Source organism: Cajanus cajan, chromosome 8, assembly GCF_000230855.2.
Source record: "Cajanus cajan strain Asha chromosome 8, NIPB_CcT2T_4, whole genome shotgun sequence".
Taxonomy (NCBI): domain Eukaryota; kingdom Viridiplantae; phylum Streptophyta; class Magnoliopsida; order Fabales; family Fabaceae; genus Cajanus; species Cajanus cajan.
The window spans coordinates 31134848-31162841 of NC_138524.1; the positions used below are offsets into that span (position 1 = coordinate 31134848).

At 34.0% G+C, this 27994-nt stretch overlaps 1 protein-coding gene across 6 annotated transcripts; it reads right to left on the reverse strand.

Annotated features, from left to right (window-relative positions):
* Positions 1-1670: 1670 nt before the first annotated feature.
* Positions 1671-27994, reverse strand: LOC145950765 (uncharacterized). Of its 6 annotated transcripts, none has more exons than XM_083062478.1 (8): positions 27559-27994; positions 27386-27438; positions 26910-26959; positions 25612-25714; positions 25261-25347; positions 24959-25000; positions 24725-24833; positions 1671-11705 (listed from the first exon to the last, which is right to left on the reverse strand). In XM_083062478.1, the coding sequence occupies exon 8, from the start codon at positions 9176-9178 to the stop codon at positions 8189-8191; it is 990 nt and encodes a 329-aa protein (XP_082918604.1). In that variant the 5' UTR covers positions 9179-11705; positions 24725-24833; positions 24959-25000; positions 25261-25347; positions 25612-25714; positions 26910-26959; positions 27386-27438; positions 27559-27994; the 3' UTR covers positions 1671-8188. The 6 variants fall into 6 exon arrangements, 5 of the variants coding, with proteins under 5 accessions (XP_082918604.1, XP_082918602.1, XP_082918603.1 ...); XM_083062476.1 differs by having other exon boundaries at positions 25612-25739; positions 27559-27990; XM_083062477.1 differs by having other exon boundaries at positions 27386-27989.

The following is a 27994-nucleotide window of genomic DNA, read 5'->3' on the forward strand; positions in this document are numbered from 1 at the left end:
TTATAATTACATCGGTGTAAATTTTACTAAGTATTACACCGCTCAATAACTTTATATTAAATGTGAATTTGATAAATCCAACCGTTAGATTGAAAGTTCATATCTCTTAGATTATATATACAAAATTTTATATTAATGCAAGATGATTTGATACTTCATTTTTATAAAACAAAATTGATGTAATATATTCATTTCAAAATACACTAAAATATGAACACTTTGATTACCTTCCAGTTGTTATTCAATTTTAACAAAATTTGATATACACGTATAAAGTGATATGAACTTTCAATTTAACAGTTGGATTTACAAAATTCACAGTTAATATAAAGTTATTGAGCGACGTAATACTTAGTAAAAGTTATACCGGTATAATTATAACCTCCTATATTATATATATATATATATATATATATATATATATATGTGTGTGTGTGTGTGTGTGTGTGTGTGTGTGTGTGTGTTTGTGTGTGTGTGTGTGTGTGTGTGTATGTGTGTGTGTGTGTGTGTATGTGTGTGTGTGTAATTTTAAGCATATTACTTCTAGAAAATAAAAAATATATTTTTTTTCTTCTAAAATATAAAACTACTATTTATGTTAAATAAACTAATATATGCACTAATTATTTAATAGAAAACTCATGAAACACACAAATATGAAAATATTCACACTTGAACTTGCTTACTATAATTTTAAAGACAATATACTAACATCCCTAAGTAGTTTATAAATATTTAAAAATAAATATTATTTATTTAAAATAATTGTTAAGATCGAAAATATTAATTTTAGAAGGTTTAAATATATTTTAGTCCCTATAAGATGGGTGATTTTGATTTTGGTCATTGTAAATTTTTTTCTTTATTTTTCATCCTTGTAAGATTTATAAAGATTGTTTCGTACTTGTAAAATGAGTAAAATATTTTTCTTTGATTTTCATCCCTCTAAAATATAAATTCACTAGTTTGATTATTTTAAGATAGATAAATAATATTTATTTTAAAAAACTAAAAAAAATTAGAGGTTTTAAATATCAATACGATAATAGTACGTAATTGTTGTAGGTGACAACTAAGATAATTATTTATCTTTTTTAAAAAAAATAAAAAGTAGTTAAAAATGATTACATAAAAAATAAGAATTAAAAATAAAATATCCAATTTTAGAAAATGAATATAAGAATTAAAAGTAAAATTAAAAATAAGAAATTAAAAATAAGAAATCCCATAGCTTGGAATATCTTGCCACCGATGCTAGCCTCTCCAGAAAGCATGAAGGCAGCCAAAGTCACCTTCTGCACCAGAGGACATCCCATAGCTTGGAATATCTTTTCAATCTCAAATATCCAAGTCAACAGCTCCATCAGGATTATAAACCCCACGGAAGCTAGGTGGATTATTTTGCTAGAATCACTCCAACCAATCTATCTCTTGTCGTTGGTTCAAATTAACAAGAGCCTGAGCCATCGCTTGTAAAGCATCAGAGATTGCACGATCATTCCTACCTCATACCATTCATTTCCTGATCTCCATAAAAGTTAACAATTATACTATAAGTAAACAACAAACTTAATCAATCATTTCACTAGCACATCAATAAGTTCAACAATCAATTCATTACATCATTCATCTACCAAACAAGCATAGTAGACTCATAACTCACGGTCGATTGGATCGACCTGCTCTGATACGACTAAATGTGACACCCTTACTACCCCAACACATATATTGTAATAATGAAAACTTACAAATAAATTTTTCAATTTCAGTAAAAGGGTTCACATGAGAATCTTTAAAATTGTTCTTCAATAACCACAATAATAAAAATTTAGAAAATGAAAACGCAAGAGTTTACAAATTGTTTTCAAAAATAATATTTACAATTCCTAATCCATATAAAAATATATGTCCTAAAATCCTCTGACCCGATGCCACAATATCAGAGCATACCCACAATTCAACTATTGGCATTCTAGATGCCACTCGTAGCCAGATCTTCCTCACCTAAAACATCCACAATTTGTACGGTAAGAAAAGAAAACATCTATATGAAAAGCACACAAGGAAAAATACAACATAATCATAACTCATTATTTAATGAAATATTCACAAGTATTTCTATATATCATAATTTATCAATCATTTATCTTCACATCTCAATTCACAATTAGACCAATACATCACAATCCACACAAATCTTACAATTAACACTATGTCAAGGCCACGCCACATTTGTGATGGAAATGGTAAGGAGGAGTGATGAATGTTCTTCTCCTTAGCTCTCCTTATCTACGGATCTTCTTCAAGGAAATAGAAACCAACGTGATGAACACTAGATGGAGGATGATTCACGGATTGGAAGAAGGCTTAAGCCTTGGATGGAAGCATCCAAGCTTAAGGTTCAAGGGAAAGCTCACTTCAAAGAGGAGGAAACCTAAAAGGGTTCCTAAAAGTGTAGCTCTCTAAATTCGGTGACTCTTGAAGAAATTTGGCTGAATAAGCTCTCAAATTTCATTATTCTCAAAAGTGAATACAAAAATGTGAAGGGAGGACTTAAGTATGCACGGAAATGAAGCACATAGGCACCTAAACCAAAGCTACACAAATTGGCGCCTAAAGTTTGAATTCAAATTTGAAATTTGAATTCAAACTTTGGTGCACATGTGTAAGTCCGAAAATTTAGGTACCAAGGTGCATTTAGGTCTGATTTGAGAGTCATTTAGGGTTAATTTGAGTGTCACATGTTCAGCCACCAATGGTGCAAAACATGTGACTCAAATGTAACTTAAATGGCTTCCAAATTAAACCTAGTTTAACCTAATTAGCATACTTTAGTATTCCTTGTATTTTCCTATTCTAATGACCTAATTACATTGGTCAAACAATTACAATGGAAAGGAAAAATTACAAGAATGAAAATGAGCCCAATATTGGGTACCAAAAGCCCAAAGGCCCATGAAGCCCAAAACTAGGCCCAACAAGCCTAAAACCTAAAATGCTACTCTATGTGGTCCAAAATACAAGACCAAAATATATGATACCTATACTAACATGATGTATACAAAACATATGAAAATAGCTATAACAAAATATGGCCCATGAAAAGTTCAACTTGGGCCTTCCCAGGCCCGTCAGGCCCATTGGGCCCTGACTGGCCCAAACCTTCATGTCTAGCCAACTCCTCTTGGCTCCTTCAATATGTCACCTCTTGCCTTCCTAGGCATGATTCCATCAATTTGACACAAGTGATACGGGTTAATTGCCTCACTCATCCCACACCATGCCAAGGGCACGCTCGTCCTTGGTGCATCACTTACTCAAGGTTCGTCTCATCCCTAGTCATTAGTGTGAGGAACCACAATCACATTACAATCCACATAATCCCTTACAATTAACCCTATGCCAAGGCTGCCATATTTGACATAAGTGATGCATGTTAATTGCCTCACTCATCCCTCACCATGCCAGGGGCACGCTCATCCTTGTAGCATTACTTACTCAAGGTTCGTCTCATCCCTGGTCATTAGTGTGAGGAACCACAATCACAATCATATTTACATCCATACAACATCTCATCTCATAGCTCAATTCCATATCACATACACAACAGATAAGTTCAAAAAAATAAGGGTTTACACACCCCTCAGGCAATTCACATCTAGATCACCAATTCTTATCAAGTAATATAAGAATAACATTCATAAATTAATATAATAATCAATGGAATTACCAATTTAATATAATCTTAACATAAACAGTAAAACCCCCAATTATTCCAAAACCTAACTCACAGGCACTTTTCTACAATTTCTTTCTCTCTCTCAGATCATCATTCTTTCAAATTAAATATATATTTCTAATCCTCAACTACAGAATCTAATGGGATCATCAATTTCTCAAACAGAAATAATCCAATTTTTCCAAAACCTAACTAACAGGCACTTTTCTATAATTTCGTTCTCTCTCCCAAATCATCATTCTTACAAATTAAATATATATTCATAATCCTAGTTACATACAGAATCACATAAGACCAATAATTCTCCAAACAGAAATAATTATAAAATTACTCATAATCCTACGAGCTTCCTCTTCTACCCAATTTCCTCATGTAACTTTGCATACAAATAATCCCCTTTTCCCCCGTACCTTGATATGTAGAAGCTGAACCTACACAAAATCTGGTTGGTCTCCCTCGCTGGGTTCCCCTCGGTCTGAAGCAGAAAGTAGAGGGAAAGAAGAGAGAGAAGAAGAAAAGAAATCAGAAAATGAGAGGTGTGCTTTTTGGGAGTGGCAGAGAGCTCAATTTATAGGCATCAGGCTTCGTCGGAACGGCCCATTCCAAATCCGGAACGGCCCGTTCTGGACCCTTAAATCATGGGTAAAAAAATACATCCGGAACGGCCCGTTCTTAAACCAGAATGGCCCATTCTGGTGTGCATTTATTACTCACAACGGCCATATTTTAGAAATGGCGCGTTCCAAGCTCGTTCCCATTTAGGGTTATAGGCATTTTTAATAGTTCAGAACGATTCGTTCCAACTTGAGAACGGCCCGTTCTAGGCTACTAACTCACATTCATTTTGGTAATTTGGAACGGCCCGTTCCAATTTCGGAATGGCCCATTCCAATTCCGGAACGGCCCGTTCCAAGCTACTAAATCACCCGTATACATTTATAAAATTACCAAAATACCCTCAATAAAATAAAATAAAAATGAAATAAAAACTGGGGTGTTACATTAAGAATACTAGCATCGACAAGTGAAGTTGACGAACCAGGAGTGGTTGAGAATACTCGGAGAACCAAAAGTGGTTTAAGAATACTAGCGTTGACGAGTGAGGTTGAAGACCCAAAAGTAGTTAAGAATACTTGTAATCCGTTGTGATTAGTGGAACCCTTCAGTTGAAGGAGACTGGGCGTAGCTCAGGACAAGTGAACCAGTATAAAATTATGTGTATCATTTATTTATTTTACAAACGCAGTTTTATTTATATTGATATATCACACCGAAAAACTTTGTCTACTACTTATTTTTAAAACGATATTTAGACAAAATAGGCATAAAAGATAAATTCTATGCTAACAAGGCTTAGGAGATTGATCAATATCCTTTAACCACAAGAAGCATGTTTATAGGTTGTTAGCTCTTATATCCTCTTCCAATCTCCTAGCCATGGACCTATTGATGGGTCCCACATTAAGCTCCAAGGATGGTCCTCCATCAAAGCCTCTCCAGGCTTTACAAGTATTCTTTCCTTAACCTCTTCAAGCTTTAGATACGATGACTAAATAGATTTGGTTTGAGTGTTTGGGCTACTCTCATAGAGAGGATACATAGGTTGATACACTCACTAAGGTTTGCATCCTTAGTTTTTGCAATGATTGAGTGTGGTTTACTCTCATAGAGAGAGTACATAACTTGTTACATTCCTTAAGGCACACGTTCATAAGTTACACTTAAAACCCCTTAGTCTACAGAGAGAAATACCTTAAGGTACATTTGCAGTCTCTAGTTTCGTTGCTTCATGGGCTGGATATCACTCTTTTTCTTCGCTTGAACCATTTTGAGCCAAACAGCCTGCCCCTTCAGGTTTGACATTGTGACCTATATATAGTCTTGTGAAATCATCCTACTAGAAGTGTCCGTTGAAGTGGATATAGTCGTTCATGACTAGTTTGATCTTCTCATTTAATGCTCAGATTCTTGCATTAAATGTTGCTTCCATTGATAGGCCTTGCGTGAAGTATTTCTTGTCTTGGTAGCAGCAGTGTCTAAATTTAGCAGAGACCTAGAAACCTTTTTGTCCTTTTCTGGTCACATACCTGTTGAATTTTGTCCTTGTCTAAAAAAGTAATGTACTTTTTCTAACACATGCATTCCTTTAGTTTTGCGCTTGATCTTCTCCTTTCTTCTTTTCTTTTCACAGTTTTGATGACTTCGTATGTTCCCCTATGAGAGTGGACGATATTCAAATTTCCTTTTGAAACTTGATTCTTCAGGTGATTGCATGACAACTTTCGTCTGTGACTGGTAGTCTATGTGTAGCTCAAGACTTGGCCTTTGTTTGACCATTTATCATTAACGCATTGACTTTTCATTTTGTATGGTCAACTTGTATATGGTCAGACTTTCAAATGATCTTTGATCAACCTTCGTCTGACTCTTTATGTTTCTCTTTAGGTTGTGCTTGACATGCTTTTGTCTTGTTCTTGATTTGGCTTGTTGGATGCTTGTGTTGGCCTTTCGTCAGTCATCTTGTATCGTTTGATGCATATGCTTGTTCTTCAATTTACCTGTTCTTATGTTTGTCTGAAACACTAAACATTTGTTAGAAATAACAATATGTATTATATTTGTTTCATTCAAAACCTTGCTGGAAGTGCTTCGTTCTTCGTCTGAACACACAGATATATATACATATTAGAAATCATCCCGGAGATTCATGAACTTCAGCCATGATCTCAAACAATCTTTATATCTGTATTTATATTTTTGTTATTAATACTCACACCATTCCTTTCACCCTTAAAAACAACATTTCTACAATCACTATGCTAATTATTTTGGAAAACATTGGGAGGCATTTGTTACTAAAAAGGACATGGGTATTTAAAGGCAAGAATGACTTTGTGTAAAAGAATACTTGGGTTGTACTAGTTGAAAGAGTATTTGTTTGAAAATAGACTTAGTAAAGTGGACATGATTCATTGATTAAGAATTGCATGTAGTCTCAATGTTGGAGAGAAACCAATATGAAAACATTTGTGTAGATCTCTCATTCTCTTTCTCACTTAGTTATTTTATGCTTATTTTATCATCTACAAATTTCATCCAAGTTACCATAAGTTGGTGGAATATAGTTTTTGACACTATTCAACCCCCATTTTAGTGTGATAGAGTTTTACACTTTTATTTTATTTTATGTTGGATAACATTTCTAAGGTTCTTGATAATCTGTTCAATAAAGAAAACCATTCATTCAAATAATACCATATCATAGTCTTTTGGTGGGTCCATCTAAAAATATAAGTTAAGTATATGTAAAGTTCTTTATTTTAAGTTATATAATTTTATTTTTTATTCTGCTTATTACAATATTAATGTTAAGACTTGCTAATGCTCATTGAATGCGAATGAATTTATGCCAATTGTGATTAGACAAATGTGAAAGATTATCAAATTATGCCTGCTTTGAAATAAGATGAATCAACCAATGAAATGAATTAAAAGAAACTTATTCATTCGCTTTAGGAAATTTTCATAAGGAAAGTGTGTATGTATATTTTTGTTATTAAAAGAAAGTTGAACGCAAATAGAATTAAAAAAAAATGTTGTAATCAACTAAAATGTAAATATAGTTGTGAAGGAAAATAAATGGTTAGAAATGTATAGTTCTTATTGGTATTTTCGGACTTGTTTTTATATATTATTTTATACTATTTATACATTCAATTTTAGTGCAAGTGTTTGGCACTACGTACCCTAAAATCATAATTCCTCATTTTTTTTATTTATGTAGAAATTCGTAGTATTGAACTCGACATAGGTTATTTGTCTAGTGACTAAAAAAATATTAATCTAGGTTGGCTTTATCCATGTTCTAACTTCATATATTTGTATAGAATATTCCATCAACACAACTAATTCAACTTGAAATTGAAAATATTCTAATCATAAAATGATCCATCCTCTTTAGTCATGTTTCCCAACATAAAAAATTAAAATAACTAATTTATGCTCTAACATATATACAAACATGAAAAACAAGTTGTTCTTTGTGAGTTTAATAATTGCTTTAGTGATCCTTTAATATTTTTAATTTTTAATTTTATTAATTTTACTTAGGGATAAAAAATTTATCTTTGGGAAAATAAAGTTTATTTTGAAAATTAGATAATAATAAAATAAATATTTAACCAATTTGATTTAGTAGTAACTACAAATGAAAATGGTCTAAAAATATTTTTCAACTTTACTTTTAAGGCTTATTCAGTTATATTGTTATTCTAGTATACAAGAGTTGAAAAAGACATGAATTGAAATTGAGCTAAAAATGCTCCCTTGTAATAAAATCAACATTATTAGGTTACAACTAATTGTAATATATTGGATCTAGAGCTAGGCCTCTCCTAAAATAAAATAAATTGTACTCAGTTGAAATTTGTTCTGTTAACCACAACAAAATTAATTATTGTGTCGTGGATTAGAACCTGATGGAATTTGACGTGCAATTTGATAAACATTACTTGGTGGCAATATAAGGTTATGATCTAGAATTGCACTTGATGGAACCTGACGTTCAATTCTTGGTGAAAATGCAAGGTTACGACTTGGATTAGGGCTTGATGAAACTAGAGATGCAACAGATGGTGGTAATACAACGTTATGACCTGGATTTGGACCTCTTGGAACTTCATGTGCAATATGGTAATCATTACCTTGCAGCAATACAAGGTGATGATCACCTTTATTAAATTGGGATGCAATACTTGGTGAAAATACAAGGTTTCGACTTGGATTAGGTCCTGATGGAACTATAGGTGCAATAATTGGTGGAAATACAACGTTATGACCTGGATTTGGACCTCTTGGAACTTCATGGGCAACATGATAAACATTATCTTGGGGCAATACAAGGTTATGATCACCTTTATTATCATAGTATACATGAATTGATGGAACCTGATGTGCAATTCTTGGTGAAAGTACAAGGTTATGACTTGGATTAGGACCTAATGGAACTAGAGGTGTAATAGATGGTGGCAATACAACGTTATGACCTGGATTTGGACCTCTTGGAACTTCATGTGAAATATGATAAACATTACCTTGTGGAAATACAAGGTTATGATCACCTTTATTAACTTGGCGTGTAATACTTGGTGAAAATACAAGGTTACGACTTGGATTAGGACTTGATGGAACTAGAGGTGCAATAACTGGTGGCAATACAACATTATGACCTGGATTTGGACCTCTTGGAACTTCATGTGCAACATGATAAACATTACCTTGTGGTAGTACAAGGTTACGATCCCCTTTATTATCATAGTATTCATGAATTGGTGTCAAGGGAGAAAAGTGAGTTGCAATTGTTATAGCATTGTTAGTGACCAATACATAAATAACAACTATAAGGAATGTTGTAGGAAAAGTCCTATAGAAATTTGTCATCTCTTAGAAATACTCAGACTATGACTAGGTGAATATGACAATAGGTAAGCTAGTGATATACATATATATATATATATATATATATATATAGAGAGAGAAAGAGAGAGAGAGCGAGAAAGGTTCAATTCAATGCTAAGTTAACACATATTATCTTTGTTATTATAAATTTAGTGGCGTTCACTTATATGAATAAATTTTTTTATATGGAGTTAGATTCTTTTATGAACCTCATTTTCATTGTTGTTATTGTAACTCTTACTTTCTTCAAGTAACTTTTTTTTTTGTAGAAAAGTATAAATTTTTTATTGATAATCTTCTCCCTTATATTATTTCCAAAATGGAATATGGTTATGAACCGTAATTCAAAATTGCTTTCATGGAAATTGTTATTTTTTGTTTGGTTGTCAAACGTACCGTATTCCATTTTTTAGTTTGATATATGACATTTTTTTTTAATAAAATTTATGATACTTTCCTTTGATCTTCAATTCAATATTATTTTTTTGTGAAAAGATTTTATTTCATTAATAAATGACGTTTAAAATTTTGCTTTTTAAGTGGAAAATGACACATTTTTAATTTGATTTTATGGGTGTATTTTTAGCAATTAACTTCATATCTTTAATATGACTTTATTATTATGAGTAAGTTTTGGGAAGTAACTTTTGCTAACCTATAACAATAATTTATTTGATATAAATTTGGATGTTTCACAAAAAAATTTTTCAAGTAATTTACAACTGTCTAGATGCTACTTGTAACATGTTTAAACATAAAATTTTCATATTATCCATATATTTTTATTGTTTCCGTACATGCATTTTATAAAATCCTCATTTGTATTCATATTTAATTGAACACAATTTCTTTAAGTAAACTCCTCCCTTAAATTTTTATCATTTATTTTAATAATTGTGAAATTTATTTAGTTTTAAAATAAAATATTTTGAAAGGTAAAGACACACAGAAGGGGAAGGGTGAATGTGTGTATTTAGATTTTCCAAAACCTTTTCACTAGGATAAATAAACTAATGATAAGTTATCAAAAAAAAATTTCTACAAAATATGTAGGCATAAAAGAAGGAACATAAAAACTTTATACTAGTTCATTCAATCAAGTTATGTCTAATTACCTTCAAGCTATAAGGGTTCCACTAACACAAAGGTTAGTGTAAGAATTCTTACTTATTATTATTTACAATAAGCCTTTTCAGACCTAAGCTTGGATGTAAAGGTTGTATTTATAACATAACTTTTAAGGAGAGGAAGTTTAAACTTAGTTTCTAATGAGGTAATTTGCTAAGGCAAGGATAAGCCTATGTAGGCTTAACACATATTTTCTCTGGTGGACAATAGTTTTATTAAAGATTGAGAAGATGAAGTAACATAGTAAAGGTTGTGCTCTTGCCTCTTCATAAGACACTTTGAGGATGACACTTTTTAAAACAATTATATGCTTATACAAAAAATGGGAACTAAAGCAAGTAGAAAATTTATAACCCGAATAAATTCTTAAGACTATTGTAATTCATGTTTTCGATTAATGGTATTATTCTTTTTGGAGTGCAAAAACTTACTCTCAAAGGAATGCAAGCATTGATCTTGCTTAAGGTTTGGATGCAAGATGTTTTCACCAACCTCAAAGTCAAAAAGTTGTCACGATGCTCTACCAAAGCTAGCTCCTCTACTATATTTCCCAACTACCTTAAGAAAAGTTGTTTTTAGTTGAAGACAAAGCTATAAGGACTCCTTACTATAAGGTAGGAGAATACTTGATAAGGAGATGCATTTAATACAAAGGTTGACAACTCAAATGAACATATTAAAAACACATTTCATTAGATATAAAATTAAGGAAAAAACATCAAGCAAATGAATTTTAGAGGTTGAAGCTCCAAAAGTTATCGATTTCAACGATATGATATGTGGAGTAAAAAGACAAACAAACAAAATGGCGGTTTGAATTATATGTATCAAAAACTAAAACATTTTCACTAAAGCAACGAAATAAACACACTAACTAGACGTTGTAGATGAAGCATCAAACTCAAAGATTTTATATTGGTTCCTCTTAGCCACTAAGACCTTGTCTAGTTCATGAATAACTAACGAAGTTTAACTATATTTCACAAAGATACAAAGTATTCATTAGCAAGCCACTACCATATCAACCTAAGTATTCTTTTTGTTTCCTTTTCAAGCAAACTACCCTAATAGTCTTTAACTAAGAAAGTCTCTTCATGTTTTTCACACCAAGTATTCTTTGAATACAAGGTCTTTTTAAACTTCTCGCTAAAACACAAACTTTAAGTTGCATAAAGTAACCAAGAATTTTCTTACACATAATACATGATAAATAATTAAGCACAAAGAATGTTTTACAAAGTCTATAAGAATAATGAATGAGAGTGTGTGTTCTTCACTAGTACAAAAGAGGTGTATTACGTCGGATATTTTGAGCTTTTTACGTCAGAAAACATGCCGACGTTAAAGCGGGAGACGTAAATTTTACGTCGGATCTGCAAAACTGACGTAAATTTACATCAGACATTACGACATCCGACGTAAAAAAGTAGAAAAAAAAAACATAAAAATGCAAGCAGAATGACCCGTTCTGCTTGCAGAATGACCCGTTCTGCTTGCAGAACGGGCCGTTATAGTTGCAAAACAGGCCGTTCTGCTTGCAGAATGACCCGTTCTGCTTGCAGAACGGGCCGTTATAGTTGCAAAACAGGCCGTTCTGCTTGCAGAACAAGCCATTCAGCTTCGTATAACAACCCAAAAGAAAACGCCCACTACCTATACAAATAGAACAACCAAAAAATCGAATAAAACAGATAGCCAGAGTAGCAATGCGAAGTAGAAAAGTGCTAACGAAACCTTGATTCATACCTGAGGAGCAGCAACAATGTGCAAATGAGCAACAAAGAGTTTATCCCTCTGCAAAAGACAAAAAAACGATTCAGTAAAAAAGGAGAGGGAGAGGGTTTAGAGAGAAAAAAATGAAAAGTGATGAAGAGTGAATGCATGCGGTGTGCCTCGCACTCTCTTATTCAAATTTGCGTCCTTTTTTACGTCGGACCCTACCAGGTCCGACGTAAAAAAGTTCGCGAAAATTACAAAAATGCCATCGTGTTTTTTTTACGTCGGATTTTTGTATTTCTGACGTAAAAGGGGTGACGTAATATGCTGATTTTCCACTAGTGCTTGTTCTTCTTTCTAAGTTTGTCAATGCTTCTTATGTATGAAACACTAGAAGGTGACTATTGTAAACCCTTTTAGATTGAATTGTTAACTTGATTGGTCTTCTTTCATCTAGATTCCTTGTATGAAGATGTTTATGTTGGTTCATTTAATTTGTTTCAGCAAATAGTCACTTCTTATATGATAAAGGATGTTACTTATCAACTTTAAGGTACAAAGTGTAAGGAGTTACAATGCATGTGAGTTGAAAACAAAATTAAACTGACTTTGCATACTTCGAGGGATTTTTCTTTTATCTAATGAAAAGTAAACCTTGTTCCTTTAAAGTCATTTTGATTCTATAAGAAGTTTTTATTCCTATAATCGATAAAGGTATGTTAAACAAAAGACGAAATATACAGTTGTGTAAGTCTTTAAAAGAATCATTCATCAACCATGTAGAAGACAGAAGGAATAAAATGAAGTTAGATGAAAAACACATAAAAGGGGGGGTTGAATGTGTGTGCGTGTGAGCAAAGGAATTTTAAAAACGTTTTCGCAAAAAGGCCTTTTTTCGTCCAGTAAAATAATATTAGTGAAAATTAAACTAGAACTGCTCAGGGTTAGTTTAACAAAATACTTTTGCATTTGGGATCTTATCGTCTGCTTAGGGAAAATACTTCTTAAACGAAAACCATTCTTTAGGATATCAAGTTGAACAAGTATGGTTTTCGTCTGAAGATAGTTTTAATAAACGATAAGCATTAGATGAATTTTTCAGTATATTAGATCGACCAAATAAAGTGCGTTTGAAAACATTAAAGTATAGTGCAAGTATTTTATACTGGTTCACACAAATTAAGCTACGTCCAATCTCCTTCAAATGAAAGGTTTCATTAGATAATTAATGAAGTGCAAGTATTATTTTTTCAGCCTCTTTAGGCTCGCAGTGAGTATTATAGACCATCCAGGTCACAACTGTCGCAACCCAAAAATTTCCGATCTTGCGACCTATGGTTTAGACATCCTTTTGAAAATCTCATCAATTAAGGAATGCCCGGACACCAGACTAATCCTTAATTAATGGTTTTGAAAATAGGTTCATGGAGTCGCCACCAATGTTTTACTCAAAACATTGGAAAAAGAAAAGGTTTTTAAAAGTCCAATAATGGCCTTGATAACCATAATTGGGTTCGGGGGTCGGTTACGTGTAGGGAAGGTATTAAGCACCCCTGCAACGCCCTAAAAATCAGTACCCTATGATGAAATTAACACGATAAGAATTAATAAATTAAATATTGAATCCCATTTATAAATGTTTATTTACATGCTTAAAATATAAATCAAGCGATTAACCCTAAAATATCTACATTATGACATTTATTATAACAAAAAAAGAGATAAAGATGAGAAATAAAAGGAAGAGAAGATTGACTGAAATACCTCTTGAACAAGCTTTATTGAATCTTCAAATATGGAAAAGGTGCTTTGTGGCGACCTTTCACACTATAGTATGCCTGACAGATCTCAAGAAATACAATAGGAGGGACAGAGAAGATAGAGATGCAACACAAATCTCAAGAAATACAATAGAAGGAAGATAGATAGAGAATTTTCGTGCTCAAAAGAGTCTTATTCAAAATTTCTCTAGTTGCCTTGAGAACTGTGCCCGAGTCTTCTATTTATAGGCATCAGAAGGGGGCTAGAACCCGTTTCAGATTCGGAATGGCCCGTTCTGGGCTAGTCTATTATGGGTAAAATAAGAAACTGGAACGCCCGTTCTGGGTTTGAATTTTACTTACACAAAGCTTTTCTGGAACAGCCCATTCCAAACTAGTGTTTTAGGCCCATTTGATGATTTGGAACGGCCCGTTCTGAGCAAGTTTGTTATATGTAAAAATAAGAATCTGGAATGGTCCATTCCTAAAGTGGAAGGGCCCGTTCTGGGTTTAAATCTTGCTTACAACAACCTATTTTGGAACGGGCCGTTCCGTTTTGGGAACAGCCCGTTCCAGTCTTGGAACAGCCTGTTCTAGGCTATAAGAACCAGCTTATTTAGGCTTTAGGTCTTCTGATGTCATGTCCTATTGTTTCCATGCTTCGGAAGCTCCTTCCCTTCATAACGGATGTCCATTTCATTGTTTGTGTGCCCTCAGACGAAATTGGGTGTCTACAGCTTCCCCTTTTTACTTGTCCTTTGGAATAGCTACATGTTGCTTTTCCAAAGGCAAGTAAAGACATAGACATTTCGTCCAGGTCTCCTCCTCGTCTCTTTGGTGTTGGCGCTTCTACGTTCCTTCTCTTGGATAGATGTATTTGCTCGTGTCCTCGCCTTTTAGAGCAGTTGAGTGTTGGTTGCGTACTCTATTGAGTAACAAGGATGATGAACTGTACACCTAATCTTCAATCTTCAAGTAGATGCTTCATTGTTTCTCTTGTGATAGTGCGTTCTTTTATTTGTAGCCTGTTGAAGAGGGAGTATTTTCGTAGCTCAGCTTCCCTCACAGCTTTGTCGTACACCGGATTGGGAGATGACTACAGTCTCTCCAGACCTTTCCCTCACGGCTTTGTCGTATACCGAATTGGGATGCAAGTACAGTCTCTCCAGACCTTTCCCTCACGACTTTGTCATATACCGGATTGGGATGCGATTACAGTCTCTCCAGACCTTTCCCTCACGGCTTTGTCGTATACCGGATTGGGATGCGAGTACAGTCTCTCCATACCTTTCCCTCACGGCTTTGTCGTATACTAGATTGGGATACGAGTACAGTCTCTCCAGACCTTTCCCTCACGGCTTTGTCTTATACCAGATTGGGATGCGAGTACAGTCTCTCCAGACCTTTCCCTCACGGCTTTGTCGTATACCAGATTGGGATGTGAGTACAGTCTCTCCAGACCTTTCCCTTACGGGTTTGTCATATACTGGATTAGGAGGTGAGTACAGTCTCTCCAGACCTTTCCCTCACGGCTTTGTCGTATACCAGATTAGGAGGTGAGTATAGTCTCTTCAGACCTTTCCCTCACGACTTTGTCGTATATCGGATTGGGATGTGAGTACAATCTCTCCAGACCTTTGTTGTGTTAGAAAAGAATGGCTCAATCCAAGAGGGGGGGTGAATTGGATTCTATGATACTTTAAAAAATTTCAGAGTTTTTAGGATCTTTATTTCAATTCAAACTTTTCTAAAATGAATTTTCAAAGAAGTTTCTTAAAGACTTGTTAATGAAGAATGAATCCTATATGCTTTCTTGATTAACCAATAATGAGATTCAAAGTTAAGAACAATATGTAATACTTTGATTCAGTTCAAACCAATGTTGCACATGCAAACATGTTAATCAAGAACAATCTTTCCAATATACAACCAAGATATCACACAAAGTAAGAGATAAGGGTAAGAGAAGATTGCACAAGTCTTTTATCCTGGTTCAGCCACTCCACATGTGACCTACATCCAGTCCTCAATCATAACCTGATCAAGAGTTGTTCCACTATCTTAATGAAGAAGTTTTACAAGCATACCACACATGCATATACTCCTACATTCAAGATAACCACTTTCTTGACCTCAAGAAAGCACCCCTTGTAGAAACCCACTACAAGAATTAAGGAATGAATTCACCTGGAATTTAGAAGCAAATCTTAATCTCTTTCCTTTCAAGATTGTGATGATGATGATGATCTTTTCTTAATGCATTTCAAAAACGTTTTTATTCTTGGTTTCACAAAGAAAACTCTCCAAGAATGTCACAAAGACTTCACAAACACGTTTTTCTAATTTTGATTCTCAATTCTAACTATATTCTGAAGTTTCAAAATGGTTAAACTATTTATAAGTTTTTCAGAACCAGATAATTGATTATTTTAAAGAATAATCGATTATTTTGTTCTTCATGATTTCTGGAAATCAACCAAGAACAATTTAATCGATTATTTTGCTGGATAATCGATTATTCCAGAGAGTCATTTCTGGGATAATCGATTATTTCACAAATAATCGATTATTGCAGCAAGACATCCTTTTTTTGCCTGTTGCTGGAATAATCGATTATATTTAATGATAATCGATTATTTTGAGTTAGTTTTCAAAACTCTATTTTAAGTCTCAAAATAACTTTTTAACCTTTTAAACTCATCATCATACACATCCTTAATCAGATTAGACAAAGATTAGCTCATGCACAAAGCACACACAAAAAAAACTCAATCAAAGCAATCTATAAGCTACTCCTATTACATAACATTTTTCTTTGACTTTGTTTTTGACTTCTAAGTTGTTGATGTCCTTGGTCAACTTTGTTCCACACATTTGTTATCATCAAAACCTTTAATCTCCATAGGTGATCTCAACAATCTCAATCTCCCCCAAACTCAACATGTTGTATTTTGAGGAGACTGTCGATGCCCTCATTGGTTTGCTTGACTTGCGGTAGATATTGCCCCAAGGATGTTGGGCAGGAGGTGTGTCGTGATGCCTCTAATCTAGGCTGCTTTTGTCATTTGTTCAGATGCTATCAATTGGAATTTGTGTTTCCCTTTCTTGGCTTTTCTTTTTGGGATGCAGAAATGTTGAATGCATATTTATTCAAGATTTATTTATTTATTTTTGAATAATCCCCCTTGGATAAAGAAAGCTTTCTAAGTGTGTGAAATGCTTTTGGATGCATGCAATGCATGTTGATTTTAGTTTTTATAAGGTGGCTTCCCTTTTCTCCTTCTCACGAATAAATTACTTTGCTTGATGCATAACATTTAGTTGTATTGGTCGTTTGATGTATTGAACCGTCTTGGGGCTCTCTCTTTTCTTCTTTTTTGTTTAGACATCCTAACTTTTGCCTAAGATGTATCCTAGCGGGTTATTTTTGCTCCTTTTTTTTTCTTTTTACTCTTTTTTTTTTGCCCTAATTTTTGCCTAGGATGCCCTTTGCGGGTTTTCAACCCAGCGGGTTATTTTCATTTTTTTTGGACATGTTCAAATTTTGACAACCAACAACAATATATGTCATTAGGATGGGACAAGACAGAAAGGAAAAAAGGATGATTTAGAATGAATATGTGGTTGAGGTAGGTCAGTGTTTAAGTTTTAAAACAAACATTTCTTTGGATAATTATTATAATCATTCTTCTAATTGTCTTGGACTACATATCTGAGTCTGGGGCAGAGTCTTCAAAAAGTTTTGTCTTTTTGCAGGAGTATTCAAGCCGCCTTTTGGTTTTCAACTTGGAAAGTCATCACTTGATATTTTTAATCTTTTTAGATCCCTAATTTTTTCCTAGGACATATCCTAGCGGGAACTTTTGGTCATTTTTTTTTTGCCTAGGACGCCCTTTGTGGTTTTTCATCCTAGCGGTATTTTGCAAGTGACTTCTTTGCTTTGACAAAACCTCCTACCATCTGTGTTTGGGAGGACTAGTGTCTTTGGTGATTAACACTGCCCCCGTCCGTACACTAAGGAGAAAGATGCTGCCCCGGTCTACGGGTGTTGAGAGTTCTTTCGAGATTTTTGCTTCCTTTGTCAACCAAATTGAGTCGATGTTTTTGTAAGACTCTTCTTGTGCAATGAGAATCTTATCCTTTTATGTTTCAAGGAAGTGATCTCCTTAGACTCAAATAATGCGTCGTAGATGTTCGAAGCTTTGATTAATTTTATTATCTTCAGTCATGTCTATTTTTTATTTTCTTTTTTTGTTTTGTTTTGGTTTTTGGGCACTATGATTGGTTTTAGATTTTAGTGATAAGAGGGAGAAGGGAAAGAAACAGAGATTTGTAAAAATGACATATCTTATTGATGAATGAAAAAACTTATACAAGCCCTTATTTTGAACTTGTGACCATGGGCGAAGGTCATGAGTTTGAGCATGAATTAATTTTTTTTTTTGAAAAAGAGAGCCCCCTACTCTAGTAATCTCTCAATTTTATACTCCAAGGTCACTCCTCGTCATGCTTGTGTAGTGGGTGCTTGTCGATGCTAGGTGTGTTGGTGTCAAATTTCAACCACTCAATGTCTATAAGTCCTTGCACACGGAATTATAGGGCCTTGCATCGTTCCACGGAGTTCCCCGGAGAGTTAGAGTGATAGTCACACCTTTCCTCGGGTTTGTACCACGGCAGGTAAGGAGGGTCCATCTTCTTCGTTGGAGGAAGTCGGACTATCATCGAAGCGTCTAGGAGTTGAGGTAGTAGCTCTGTGTATGTGGTGGGGATTTTGTCTACTACCTTGTCATCTCTAGGCTTTGCCTATGGTGTGGCTTGACTTTTTGGAGAAAATATGACGGCGTGGAGCCCTTCTTCCCTCTTCTTTTCATAGATTTTCCTGGGGTCACAACTTGCCCGAGCCTTCCCTATCTTCCTGCTTTTTAAGCCTTGCTCAACCCTTTCACCTATGGTGACTATGTCGGCAAAAAGGGTCGACGTGTTCCCTATCATCTTGTCATAATAGGGTCCATTTAAAGAGTTGATGAACATTGCCACCATCTCCTTGTCAGATAATGAAGGCTCTATTTGCACAGCCAATTCCCTCCATGTCTGTGCATAGGTTTTGAAGGACTCATCGCCCTTCTTTCTCAAGCTTTGTAAATCAGACCTATCAGGAATTAGGTCAATGTTATACTTGTATCGACAGAGAAAAGCGTTGGCTAATTGTTTCCATGTCTAGATCTTTCCTCCATCCAGCTGCATGTACCAGTTGAGTGCAGCATCTGAAAGGCTTTCCTGAAAATAGTGTATCAGGAGCTTTTCATTCCCATGTAGGCTACCATCTTCCTATAGTACATTGTTAGATGTCCTTTTGGACAACTGGCTCCGGTGTACTTTTGGAAGTCAGGGATTTTGAACTTGGCAGGGAATTGGATATCCTGCACCAAGCACATATCCGCAACCTCTTGAACATCAAAATTGTGGCCTTCCACAGCTCTCAGTCTTTCTTCCAAGACGTTCAAATGATCTTTGGAAACGTCACCGACGTTGCTAGTACTATTGTCGCACTGTAATTTGTTCATGGTCCCAAGCATTCTAGCCACTTGTTCCTTGAGCTGTTCAAGCTCCTCATTGAGGACACGATTTCTTTCCTCCAGGCCTTCCATAGCTTTTATCTTTTGAGCTCGTGTGAGTACGGGATGTTGAAAAGCCACCTTTAAGGGATAAGATAATTTCCTATTAAGCTTATTTAAATGATAATGCATGAAGGAGGTCTCTCAACAAAGACTTGGTAGCCATTCCTTTGAACGTGAAATCAAAGTGTCCATTTTTGTAATTTTTTACAATGTAACAAAGGTCACACTAATTGGAGTTCATTAGTCTTTGTGAGAAATCTCCTAGTGATCCTAGGAATGTATGTGGTATGCATGTCCCTCCTTTTTAATTTCTTTTTTTTTTTTTTGGAAAATGCATGATGCCCCTATTTTAAAGAGGGGATGTATGATTCTCAGAGATCTTATTTTCACACTAGGTTTTCTCTCACATGATAATGCATTTTTATTTTTTATTTTTTATTTTTTATTTTTTTGTGTTTTTTCTTTACCTTAGGGGAATTATAAAAAATAAATGAATGGTTTGAATAGACAAAATGCAACAAACATATGCTCATATAATCCAAAAGTTTTCGCGTATAAATCCATGGTCTGTGGTCCCTATTAAGAAAAGTGCATTGTATAGGGCAGTTCTAATTATCCTCACTTTGATCTTAAGGTCCCCAAGGTGCCCCCATTATAGGGACCCAATATCTCTTTCGCCGTCACCTGACAAACTCTAAGGTTTTTCGTAGTATTTCGGGCTAGAGTAACCGGTTATCACCTTGAGTGTGATTTCCGACAAGGCTCGCAGGCTCCAAGGCCAAACTTGGGCCGGTCGCACGTCAACCACTCCCTATGTTGAACCTAATAGAGAATTCTGATAAGATTTGATTCAGCCTTATTTTCTCCTCAAAGTCACTTTCTCATGCCTAGCTTAGAGCCTTGAAAACTTCTAGGTTTAGTTCCATTTGTGAGTAATCCATTGCTCACTTTGCTTTGGTGCTTCCTTCCACTTCAAGTTCGTTCTTCTTCTCCTTTCTTTGCTGGATTTGAATTTCCATAATTTGGATCAAGGAAGAGTGCCAAGGTCAGAGTAAAGCCAAGGGAAGATCATAAATCTTCTTTAGCTAGCTTTGGCATCATTTTTGGTATTAGAGCAAGGTTACTTTCCTTGAGGTTAAGTGGTCCTTTTCACCGGTTTATTTTTTGTGATTTGTGTTCTTATATGTCTCATATGTTTCTCACTGTTTTGGATTTAATTTTTGGTTGAAATTTGATAGATCCATGTGTTAGTGATTGCTTGCTTAAATTTCACAATCACTTGTGTCTAGGATTCTACCTTGTGCGGTTTTGTTTCTTTGAGTCTTGATTCATTTTCTTTGATTCGGTCATTGTTTTCAATTGCATGTGGTTTTTGAATTTTTGAATCCTAATTGTTGTTAGAAGTCATGTTTAGTCATTTCTTTGTCAAAACATCAAGATGTGTTTAGTTTAGCCAATTTTAATTTCATTTGTATCTTGATTTTTAGATTTGGCCAAGAGCTTTTTTGTGTGCCTTTCTTATGTATTTTTCATTTTGCAAATTTGAGTTCATGTCCATTATTAGTTCATTGATGGATTCTTAGAGTTAGGATTCCATTATGTCTTGATGTTTGTATTTCATTTTGAATTCCAATAAAATTTGTCTAAAAATTGTGATCACATCTCCTAGATTTTTGCCTAGTTAAAGTAGTTCAATCTTGGTACATGAATTGGAGTTTATGAATCTGGAAAATTGCTTGTAAAATATAGGAAAAACAGAACCAATAGTGAAAAGAATTTGCAAGAAAAATTTGATTTTAAGCAAGCAAGTTTTGACATAGAACATGCACCAAAATCCTTACAATTTTGAACTATTTCTAGCTGAAAATTTTGAGCAAATTCGGATTTAATTTTTGATCCATAGTGGGTGGAATATTTTTCTGGAAAAAGGAAATTGATCTCTCCATTGATTCAAAAGAAATTTGAAAAAGAAAGATTAAAGAAAAAGAAAAAAAAAAAACAAAAGTAGAAAAAGCCAAGGAGAATCAATGAACATTAAAATTTTGCCACTACATTGAATCTGGTTTGCAACTTGATTGGTTCCTTGATTAATTTTCTTTCTTGTAAATTTTAGTTTTCTTAATCCACTCTAGAGCTAATCTAGGAATTTTCTTGTTGTGTGCCAACCTTTAGGTGAGTCTTAATTTTTAGTCTTTTAGTCTTGATTGGAACTCTTTATGCTTGTCACATTTTACTCTACTTTGGTTTAGCTATTCCTAATTGCGCTTTTTCTGTTTTTATTCTTGGATTCCATTACTGGAACCTGCCTCAAACCATTGCAAAGGAAGCAAGCATTAGCTCACAAAGCCTAGAAGAAGGAGAGGAATTCTAAGACTAGGAGATTTTGGACTTGTTCATACATAAATTCTCCTTTAACCTCCTAAAGATCCTTCACAAGAGTGATCCTACCTTCATCATTGTGAGGAGGCCTTGTTTCTTTTAAAATTGTTTGTTCAATTGTGCAGGTTTAGAGGAGCAAAGGAAATTTCAAGATTAGGGACGGATTAGTGAAAGAAATTGGTGGCTGGAAAATCTCTCTAAATCCGTTGCTAATTCCATTACAAATCCATCACTAAATTCTATATTTGCTTTACTTGATTTTCTTGTTATTTTCTTCAATTCAATCAATTTGTAATAGCTTGGAGGGAGTATTAAGAAGCTGGTTAGGTATATCTCAAACCTTTTAGATCACTCATGTGTAGATCTAGTGGACGTGGCTTGAAAATTTCATATGATTTCAAGCTTCCACTTAGGAAACCGACTAGCTTGTTAATCTTGTTCTTGCTATTGTTTAATTTCCTTTGCTTGCTTTGCTCTTGTAGATTCGACTAGTTTGTGTAGAATTTTATTTGCACACATTTAGATAGAAGTCAAGAAAATCTTTGAAAAATCATTAAACATCAAAATTTTTCTCAAAGGTTTTGTGGAATTGAAGCTACCACAAGGGGGTTTAGTAATTTCCACTTGAAAAGGCTTGGTTATTAAGTGGCTCTTAGTAGCTCACCTCCCTTGATAGTTCAATTTGTATACTTAGACTTCCAAGTGCTAGTTTTGCTCGTAAAAAATTTCAAAAATATTTTCTTTTTGCATACACTAGTGCAAAAATTGGATTTAAAATCAAAGTTTTAAGATTGGTTACAAGGTAACAAATCTTAAAAGTGACGCGGTGGCAATTTAGTAAATAATATGAACACTTTTAAGATCGGTTAAAATTTAACCGATCTTAAAAGTACTTTTAAGATCGTTATTTTATGACCGATCTTAAAAGTTGTATCCGACATAAATTTTAAGATCGGTCATAAAATGACAGATCTTAAAAGTACTTTTAAAATCGGTTATTTTATGACTGATTTTAAAAGTGCTACTTTTAAAATCGGTTATTTAAGAACCGATTTTAAAAGTGCTACGTTTAAAATCGGTTATTTAGGAATCGATTTTGTATGTAGTATACAAAATTAGTTCTTAAATAACCGATTTTAAAAGTATCGTCAGAAACCTTTTATATTTCCCTCCATTCTCATTCTCTTTAATCTTTCCCTCCATTCCATTTTTAACTCTCTCACGCTCTCATTTTCTAAAGTCTCCCAAAAGGTAAATTTCATTGTCGTTTTTGTTTTCGTCTTCTCATGCTCTTCTCGTGTCTCTTTTCGTCTTCTCATGCTCTTCTAGTGTCTCTATTTTCGTTGTAGGTTCATTTTGGGTAAATTTTGAATCTAGAACGGGTCGTTCTACAAGGAGAACGGGCCGTTCTGCAGGGAGAACGGGCCGTTCTAAAAGGAGAACGGGCCATTTTGGATTGTTTTTAACTCATGCCAAACTATGCTAGAAGGCCCGTTCCAAACCATAATTTTATACCTTTTTAACAGCCTGGAACGGACCATTCTAGTTTTGGTATGACCCGTTCCAGTTTAATTTTTTTTTGCACCCAGACTTTCAAAATTGGTTATAAAACATTCGATCTTAAAATTTAACTTTTAAAATCAGTTATTTAGCCGATTTTAAAAGTCTAACTTTTAAAATTGGCTCTTTTAAAATCGATTATGGAACCGATTTTAAAAGTTAAAAATAACCGATTTTAAAAGCTTTTTTTCCACTAGTGATAGCATATAAAACCCTTCTTGAAACTTAACCATGAGTAATCATTCTCAATGTAATAGTGATTTGGACTCTCCAAAAAAAATTTTCTCACCTTGTTAAGGAGTTTAAGTTACTAAAACTTTGAAGAAAGCAAGAGGTACTTGCCAAAGAAAAAGAAAGAATTGAAAGAGAAGTACAACTTGCTTTGCTTGAAGAAGAGATACAAAAGGTTAAGCAACAAGAGGCAAAACTTTTAGAAAAACTAAAACAAAAAAAGAAAAATCATAAAGGTTCCCATAGTTCCACAAGCCAATAGGAGGTAGGAAGTTTAAATTTGGATGAATATTATCAACCTAATCCTAGAAGAATCATTAGAGAACCAAAGGTTAGGGAATCACGAATTGATCTCCCTTCCTTCCATGGCAAGGAGGATGTGGATGCCTACTTGGATTGGGAAATAAAAGTGGAGCAAATCTTCACTTGTCACCAAGTAGGGGAAGAGAGAAAAGTTCACTTAGCCACCTTAGCTTTCCAAGGACAAGGTATGTATTGGTGGACAGCCTTGGTTAGAGAGAGGCGACTCCATAATGATCCACCCATTGAATCACTACGTCAAAAACATCAATAGATGGCGCTTATTTTAATGATAGACAGCGCTTAAAAAGCACTCTCTATTTGAACGATGTCTATTAATAGATAGTGCTTCTAAAAAAGTGTTATCTATGTATATGCAAATAGAAAGCACTTCCTTTTAAGTGCGCTATCTATGTATATGCAAATAGAAAGCACTTCCTTTTAAGTGCGCTATCTATGTCTAAGTACCTACATGACGCTTTTAAAAAGAAGTGCTCTCTATCTTTGAATGTATAGACAACACTTTATGTTAAAGCGCTGTCTTTGGTTTATCTTATAGAAAATACCTGTAGCAAAAGCGCTTTCTATATTCTAGCCAATAGAAAGCGCTTCCTTGTATAAACGCTATCTATATGTTTAATTTTTTTTTAATAATTTTTTTTTAATAATTTTTTTACTGCAACTGATCCTCATCATAGAATCCTCATCTTTTGAGACAAAAAGAAAATTCTGCAAAGCAAAAGATATTAGAGGTAACTATGCAAACATAAAATAGCTTATTCATTGAAAGGCACAACCAAATTATTCTAAGTTGCTCAAATTTCACAATCTCTTACCTCTGGTTTTAAATCACGATGAACAACTCCTTGAAGATGACAAAATGCAACTACATCTAAAATTTGTACAAGAATAGCTTTCGCGTCATCCTCTAGATATCTTCCACCTCTTTAACAAATAAGATCAAAACATTTCAATTATAATCATGTGATCAAAATCAAACTTCTGTAAAGAAAGTATGCAGAGACAAAAACTACGAATGGTACAAATGAAAAATAGCCTTTCAAATTTACCTATCTAGAATTCTGTCAAGTAATTCTCCGCCCTCCCACAGCCTGATAAGAACAAAAAAAAATATCCCATTAATTTAGAATAAATATCCAATTATAAAAAATTCTATTATACTGAATAAATTTTAAAAAAAATGTATGCATAATGATGTTCAGAAATATGATAAGTGGGAATTCCCAACTTCAACATAAGCACTGCAACTGATCCAAAATCTCAAGCCGAAAAACATTATGATTATTAGAATATAGAAATTAACTACACTTCAGCAAAGCCACTATCTAGAAATTACTGTCAGAATCAATACCTTCAGAAATTGAAAATCAACATATATTGAATTTACGGCTAAGAGAGGTGTGTATGCACTAACATGTCTCTTAACAAATTCAATAACCTGAAATTTCATAGATCATAAAAGATAATAAATGAATAAAACAAAGGGAAAGAGATTCATTCACTACATTCCAGAAAAGACCGAAAGTAGTACTTCAATTCATCACAGATCAAGTGGCAACATATAGGAAAATGGAACATGTTACAAACCGAAAGTAGTAATTCATCACAGACCGAAAGTAGTACTTCAAAGATGTATTGAACATGTTACAAAAAATGAGGAAAAAAAGTAAGATAACTTGTTTGAGAGATGAGATTTATATACCCATTGCCCCAAATGCTAACTGGGCAGCTTGACTTTCCGATACAATAGCCTGAAGCTCAGTAATAGCATTTCTTCTGTCCTCTGCTAGTTTACCATTGCTTATCTGGTCAAGTAAGCGTTCAACATAGCTATTGATCCAAAAACCAAATAGAAGGAATATCAAATATGGCATACGTAGAAGATACTCCATCATATTAGGGGCAATGCCACACATGTATTAAATGTAGAAGCTAGATTAAACAATAAATGATTTAAAGTAATTAAAAGAAATCCCCACACTGGAATGATAGCAAAACATAAAATAAACTTAATGAGACTTGATTTTTAATTAAAAATAGTCATCAACAATAAACTGCACCATAAGGTTAAAAAATTATAGAAACTAAAGGATGTTTGATATGCAAGCAGATAGAAATTAATATGTAATAAAATTTATTTCAAATAGATCAATAGGAAGACAACAGCAAGGTGTGGCTGAAGCTTTTTCTAAGAACACACCGTTAACCATATACATAGTTCAGATATAGAAGACCATTATCACTCCTAATTCCCATGAAATAAAATAACAAATCTATCAAATACAAGGCCGCGCAAATGTAGACCAGCAGTATTATTCTTAAGTGCTAAAATAAAATCTACACCAATAAAGGCATTCTTTAAGAATACGTGTTTTCTAGAAATTATTTTCAAGGAAAAAATATAGAACATTTACTCTAACCATGATCTAAGAGCATAACAATTATAGCAGAGAGATAGCAATAAAAGTGGTAATTCTGAGATAAAAGTACACTACACAACTATTCTTAGTCGTACATGTACAACAACATGTAATAAATCAAGGCATACCCTTTGCAGTGATAGTAGGAATATTATATGATAAGAAGGGTCATACATATGAAAGCATGCATTGTGCTTGTGGGTAACTTTTTTTATTAGAAGCTTATAGATTTCAACCAACTTAAATTTTGAAGAATGCAATTTTCATTTATTTAGGGCATAACAAATCAATTTCAGTCAAGTGACTAAATTCAGTACAAATAAATAAATTATTAATAGAAAAGGAGAATATAATTCAGTAACCTGCACTCTATAGCAGAAGTTGTTGCAAAATGGATAAAACTAAACGGACAGAAAAATGGAGACTAGGAATGAACAAAACATAATGATCCTAGTCCTAGACAATCTTCAACTATAGCTCAAGGTCAAATAGGATGCTACCAAAGAATCAAACAGAGGAGTGTACAACTACAATGTGGAATACAATTAGAATGAATCTTAAGAACATTAAAACTGCTTACCTATCTTCACTTGAAGAATTCTCATTCCCCAAAACAAGCTCAAAAACGCCCTGCACCGGAATTAAGAAATTAATTTACACATGAGCAGAGACACGGATAAAATAAAATTAGCTGATAATATCAAGTTACTCACTACCAAATGCAAGCACTGAGATTAATATATTAAACAAGAAATTTACAAGTTAATCTCAAAGACTAAAAAGTTACAAGTTAATCTCAAAGACTAAAAAGTTACAAATATTCTCTATTTCTCAACAAACCCAACACTGAAATCGTCCAAAAACTCAACAGTACACCGAACCAGCTCAGAAACTAGTGTGGCTATATATCTTATCTACAACTTAAGCATTGACGAGTAATAATTGTAAAATCTACAATGAACAAGAATTTAATAAAAAAAATCCCCACAATCATTTATCAATGAATCTAGTTACGCATCCGCAAAAACAGAGACAGCAAAGAAGGTACAAAATTACCTTGTAACCAGACACCAAATCCATTTTCATTGATCACAGAGTGCTCCACAATCCTTGAGAAGTGAAAGAAAAAAGGAAAATCGAACAATTTAAGTCGTAATTATAACTACGGAAAAGAAAATCATGATCGAAGCATAAGAGTAAAAGATTGGGGGATTATAGGTCGTGAGAACCCTAGAAGGAGATTTTCCTGGAGAGCGTGGAGGCGGCGGTGAAGAGGCCAGCAAAGGTGTGGGGGCGTCGGGGAGGGTGTTGTGTGCCATCATGCTACGGAAGAGGCGCACGGCGTGTAGAGAGGTGGCGTGGGATTGTTGCTGGGAGGAGGCGTTGATGAGTGAGTTCCATGAGACGACGTCTTTGTGGGCAATAGTGTGGAACACGAGGGTGGCTTTGGCGATGTGGCCGAACTTGGGGTAGAGGCTAGAGAAAGTGAATAAAAATATGAACAGTGAATAACAATGTGAACGTGAATAGAAAGCGTGAATAAAAATCTGAACAGTGAATAACAATGTGAACGTGAGGGACCAATAGAAAGCGTTTTTTTTAATAAGTGCTTTATTTTTATTTTTTTTACAAAACTGATTTTTCAATGAGCGTCATAATAATTTT

Excerpts from the sequence above, each read along its gene's own strand:
- LOC145950765 (XM_083062478.1), bottom strand. The coding sequence starts at position 9,178 with ATGACAAATTTCTATAGGACTTTTCCTACAACATTCCTTATAGTTGTT.